This window comes from Leopardus geoffroyi, chromosome C2 (assembly GCF_018350155.1).
Source record: "Leopardus geoffroyi isolate Oge1 chromosome C2, O.geoffroyi_Oge1_pat1.0, whole genome shotgun sequence".
In the NCBI taxonomy this organism is placed as follows: Eukaryota; Metazoa; Chordata; class Mammalia; order Carnivora; family Felidae; genus Leopardus; species Leopardus geoffroyi.
In genome coordinates, this window is record NC_059333.1 from 121,192,162 (window position 1) to 121,198,161 (window position 6,000).

At 43.3% G+C, this 6,000-nt stretch overlaps 1 protein-coding gene across 9 annotated transcripts in view; it reads right to left on the minus strand.

The window, feature by feature from the left end:
* The window catches only part of TRPC1 (transient receptor potential cation channel subfamily C member 1), a 65,511-nt gene extending 60,030 nt beyond the window's left edge, over positions 1 to 5,481 (minus strand). For 2 of the 9 annotated variants that reach the window (XM_045503406.1, XM_045503404.1), the window contains exon 1: positions 4,914 to 5,481. In XM_045503406.1, the coding sequence (XP_045359362.1) occupies positions 4,914 to 5,088 (175 nt within the window). In that variant the 5' untranslated portion in view covers positions 5,089 to 5,481. The remainder of the gene's footprint in view (positions 1 to 4,913) is intronic. The other 7 variants (XM_045503402.1, XM_045503403.1, XM_045503407.1 and 4 more) reach the window with 6 other exon arrangements.
* Between the last annotated feature and the right edge of the window lie 519 nt (positions 5,482 to 6,000).

Genomic DNA, 6,000 nt, shown 5'->3' on the forward strand with positions numbered 1-6,000 from the left:
CTGTAACAAACTTTTTGAGTGTGTCAACCACAGCATTCTTTTAAATTTTTTTTTAATCTTTATTTATTTTTGAGAGAGTGAGACACCGTGTGAGCAGGGGAGAAGCAGAGAGAGAGGGAGACACAGAATCTGAAGCAGGCTCCAGGCTCTGAGCTGTCAGCACAGACCCTGATGTGGGGCTCGAATTCACGAAGTGTGAGATCATGACCTGAGCCGAAGTTGGACACTCAACCGACTGAGCCATCCAGGCGCCCCTCAACAGCAGCATTGAAATTGAACTATTAACTGAAGACACTTAAAAGATTTTATTAAAAGGAAAAAAATGACGAAGTAAAAAAATACAAAGACATGATCAAATTCAGTTACTGGATCTATAAATACAAATAGTGACAACACCGATTAAAATGTTAACTCTATAGCAATCTTCAAATTAGCTTGAACCAGATCTTAAAAAAATAAAATACCCACAAGACTTTTACAGTGGAGATGACTTAAAAATGTAGTTTTCCCCAGAAGCACCTGGGTGGCTCATTCAGTTAAGCATCCAACTTCTGCTCAGGTCATGATCTCATGGTCATGGTTCGTGGGCTCGAGCCACAAGTCGGGCTCTATGCTGACAGTGAAGAGCCTGCTTGGGATTCTCTCTCCCTCTCTCTGCCCCTCTACCGCTCAGGCACGTGCACATGCACTCTCTTTCTCTTTCTCTCTAAAAATAAACTTATTAAAAAAATGTAGTTTTACCCAAATGTGCAAACCCCACTATTTATCATAAATGCCCCCCATGTGTTGTAATCATATTGTTGTAAGTGAAACCTTCAAAATTAAAGATACTCATATATATGGTATGTTTGAATATTTTTAAAAAAGAAATTACTGTAATTTCTTAGCCATTTATGACTGTTAATGAAGACTATTAATGATAATGAATATCTGGCAAAAAAGATTCAATCTGCTATAGGAAAAAATTATACAGCATAGAAGGTGATACATTTTTTTATAGTGAGTTAATAAATTAAGAATTATTAACAGTATATTCTTGAATCCATTAGAAAAACAATTAGAAGCAATGTTTACTTTGTAATGAGAGTCTGGTACATGACTTGAGACCCAATTCACAGTGATGCTGCAAGTTGAATAAAACTTTAGTTTATATCCTTTATGAGTTTATATAAAATTTATTTTACATCAAATAGCTAAAAAAAAAAAAGCCCCATTAAATATATTAAGGTGTTATTAATACGGCAGCTTGGTATTACTTCTCCCAAAAATGTCACCCATCTTAAAAGCATGCTTAGCCCAAACGTATGCAAAGTTCATGTAAGCATTCAGTCATCAAGGCGCCCTCCCACACAATGCAGCAAAATCCTATCACAAAGGTGACCCAAGACTTTAGATTGAGCCCAAGGACAGCTCTCTCCATCCCTCCTGTGCCCCCATACTGAAATTTCAAGAAGGGCATCCTGACTCATTAATTGCACATAGAATTTCCTGAAAATACCCTTCATGGGAAGCTGACAGGGAATGAATCCAGACTAAGGTCTTTTCATCACTCTTTTTCTGCACAAGAACTGATCGTCAGCACATTAAAGGGTTAATACCTGCTTAGCTCATGAATGCATACTAAAAGCTACCATCCTCTCCAGTTGCGTTAAAAGAGCCTAAACAAATTAACCCTTTCTCCAGCCAGCAGGCCTGAGTAAACCACAGGCTCCACAAATAAAAGTGGCTCATTATCACATTAACTCTCAAAGAGAGAGGAAAGGGGCAGGTGATAAGAATCTTGCTTAATATTTCATAAAATAGCCAGCCCTTGTTTCAATTAACTTTCACCTGAGTTGCAGCATTCTGTCTATAAAGAATATGAGTGTGCTTGCTGAGAATTTTACTAGGGACGGGGTGGGGGGGGGGGGAGGGTGAGAACAGACTTAACTTGATGTCACTGGTACAGGAACTTTGACTTTTTCTTCTAAATTTTACACAAAGAACCCATGATACATGCTTCTGACCTACTTTCAAGATAAATAACAGCCACTAGTAAGTAGCCACTACCTGATCAGCACTTGCCTGTATCTATTGAGCTCATTTACATAAAAGCCAGCTATACAAACTATAAAATCAAACATAAAATCTTTTTCTTTCCTACGTTTTTTCTTTGCTCTTCAATCTGTACAGACCTTTCAAAAAGCCACCCACCCACTAACATACACAATGACCACTTTATCTTTTAGGAATTCTCCCTAAGTGGAATATATTATAATCATTTTGTACATGTAGAGTAGGATTGCTAAATGAAAAGGAAGATAAATATAGATATTCTAGAATGGATCTGTTCTAGTGCTATTAAAGCTTTTTACTTTTATTGGATAAACAGAATCCACAGAAACAAGATTTATAAAACATTCATAGGAGAGCAAGTTTAATCATTAACTCACAAGTCCAAATTTAGATGTCTTCTCTAATACGAATTATTTTCATTCATTCAGCTACAACTAGATTAATGTAACACAGTGGCTAAGAGCGGAGGCTCAATATAGATCTCAATTCTACCATTTCCTAGCTAATGTAACCTTGGGCAAAGTGATTTTAAAACATTGCTAAGCCTCATTTTCCTCATTTGTAAAATAGGTATAACAACAGATTTGGCTAATGGGGTTGTCAGGATGAAATGAAATCATCTTTGAAAAGTATATGCAATCTACCCTAATGGCTGTTTTAGTAAATGTTTGCCATTTGATTTGGTGAAAGCTCCAACAGTGGAAGCTATAGCTACTTCAGCAAACTTCTCACTTTTAGATTTAGTTCAGGTACACTAAAAGTTTAACACTATTAGTGAATACAAACATGTAAACAAAAAAGTACTGCTATAACTCCAATTTATTTTTCCAATGTAAACATACCATAAATATATGTAATTTAAGCCATTTTTTCCAAATCTAAGCCAAGAATTTAACACACCTGAAACAGAAAATACCTATTTAATTGCACTCATTTAAAAAAATTCTAGGAGTGCCTGGGTGGCTCAGTTGGTTAAGCAGCAGACTCTTGATTTTAGCTCAGGTCATGTCTCACAGTTCCTGGGATCAAGCCTGGCATCGGGCTCTGTGCTGATAGCATGGAGCCTGCTTGGGATAAGCAAAAAAAAATTTTTTTTGTCTCTATTATAGAGGGGGAAAAAAAGCATGCTTATTTACTTTTCACCCCAGCCCCAAAAATCCAAACCTCTCCCAAGAATCTTAATGATTTTACAAAATGGGAAACTGACAAAGAATTGGAAGCTATTTCAACTGACACTACTAGATAGGCTTCAAAACTATTACATATTAAAACTTTAATTTGAGGTATACCATGCAATAATTCTAAATATACATATAAGTACTTACTCCAACCACATATGGCATTCCTCTGTCCTCAATTTGACAGCAACATTAAATGCCCTTTCTTGACATACTTTGCTTGCTTTAAAATAACCACAGCTCAGTAAGCTGGGGTAGATGCAGCAGCCACTTACTCATTCTAGTATAACACAATCTTGTCCCTTCCCCTCTCGGAGAATCCTTGAGGGAAGAGAACTCAGATAACCCACTTCAGTAATACTAAGTAACTTTACATAATCGACAATGACTTTTGTGAGGTTATAAACATATATCCTATGTTTCTTTACATTTCCAAGACTATTCAAAGCTGTGTCCATGGTGGACTTTAACAAAGGCTTTCCTAATTTAATACTATTACATAAGAACGTAAAAGTGTCTGACAACACACATAGGTAGACTTTGTTTACATGTCAATGTGTTTTCAAAAAGTTGTGTAAATAAAATCCTATTTCAAAAGTGGTAAGAGGTTAGAGAGGCTGTGATTTATTAAAAACACGCTCATACGCACAGACAAAAAAAAAATCTTCTGTAGTTAATCCTTTCACAGTGTAAGCTGCTCTTTGGGTTTATGTTTTGGAAGTGTGCATGATCCTAAACAGTGTGCCTAAGTGAGCATGGCCATTGTAAGGCAACTTAATAAATTCAGAAAGAGAAAAATCGCAGCTCTTTCTTACATGTAGGAAATAAAAGCTGTCTTAGGGCAATTTCCCATTCCTATTATTATACGTACCAACAGAAAGCATGCTTAAATGAAGAGATTTTATTATGGCCATAAAAACAATTGATTTCTAGGTTTTTATTTTCTTTTTAAAGAAAACTCATTAAACATATTTCACATTTTTGCCCTGTAATTGTTTTGCACTACCATTTTTTTTCCCCGAAGACGACTCAGGAGCAATAAACTTTCTTCTCCAGTTGAAAGCACGAACAAAGTTCCGTAAATTAAAAAAAAAGTTTGGCACTAAGGCATAATTTCTCCACGCCTGTCTTTATCTCCCCCTAGGATATTGACATACCGAATGCCATTCAACAGTCCATGAACACCAAGGCACTGGGTGGCTGAAGCTAAATAATACAAGTATGGCTGAGAGCCCATAAACACGAGGAACCTTAAACAAGGTCATGGAATTTTCGGACTAGAAGATCCAAAACTAGACAAACCCTCTGGGCTTCCAGAGAGAAAGAACAGAAGCCCCGAGAGGGAGACCAAGTCATTCAGGGGGTTAGTAGCAGAGGCGGGGGCTAAAACCCTAGGGTCTGGGTTCCCACATCGCTACCTAAATACGGAACCCCACAAAGGGAGGCCACGGCCAGAACCGCCGCCCCAGGTGCGGCGCTCGGAGGGCTGCTCGCCGGCTGCTCCCGCCCGCCAGCTCCACTCTCAGAGGCGGCGCCGGGCGGCCCGGGCGAGACAACGGACGCGGCGGGTACAGACGCTCGGCGCGTGAGGAAAGAGTGCCCCAAAGTGAGGCTGGGGAGAGGGCGAAGGGTGTGCAGGGCAGGGGCGCCCTGAAGTGGAGAAAGGGGCCTAGCTCTCACCCTTGTCGCACGCCAGCAAGAAAAGCTTCTCATTCAGGGTGTTCTCCTCCTTCACCTCCCGCACATCCTTCAGCGCCATCACTTCGTTCGGCGACGAAGAGGAGGATGGGGAGGAAGGTAGGGAGGAGGAGGAAGCGCCCGGGAGGTCCGTGCTCGGGTACAGGGCCGCCATCATCGCGGCCCATGAAGGGGGCAGGCCAGGAGACGGAGGCGGGGCCCCCACCAGCCCCGACCCCGACCCCAGCCCCGCCCCAGGGCTGGAAAAGGGATGAGTCGTTCCCACAGCCGCCTCAGCGCGCGGCCCGTTGGCCCCAAAGGGCGTCGCCTCCCCTCGAAACCAGCACTCGCCCTCCACCGACAGCCCCAGATTGGTGGCGGCGCATGCGCGGCCCCGGGGCCAGCGCCCCCTCCCCAGCCTCCGGCGCCCGGGCCGAGCCGGTCCGCGCCCCTCCGGGGACGACAGAGTGGCGCGCGCCAGGGCGGCAGCCGAGCGCGGGGCCGTGCCAGGAGCCGCAGGGGCCGCGCGGGGGGCGGCCCGGCCCGGGAGGAGGATGAGAGATCTGTGGGAAAGGAGCTCCTAGAGCGATTCTGCGCACGTCGGGCTCCCGGGATGTGGGAACCGCCAGCCCAGCTGCGCCTGGAGATGTTCGCGACTCTCCTCACGTCATCTTCCGCTCCGCTATAGCGACGACAACGGGGGCCGTTTCGGTGGTGGGCGGGGCCTGTTGTGGGGGCGGGGTCTATTGCGTCCCGCCCCCCGTTCCTCGTCTGTCAGCTGCGGCCTCTGAAGGCTTCTAATTGCTAAGGAAAAGGCGAAGACCCCAGTGCGTCCTCCCCACACCTGGGTTTCTGATTTGAGGTAATTTACCGTCTCCTGCTGCACATAAATAAGCATGGGTATGGTTAATTGAGCCTCTGACGACTTAACGTTTAGTCGACCCCGCCTATGGAATTGTCTGAATATTTCGTGTTTGGGTCCTCTGCCTGGCCACGCCACCGGACTTGACCTTGTCTGTGTGTTTGGGCTAGCTATACTCATTTCTAGACTATTTTGTAACAACTTGTCTGTGATATAAAATTGGCATAA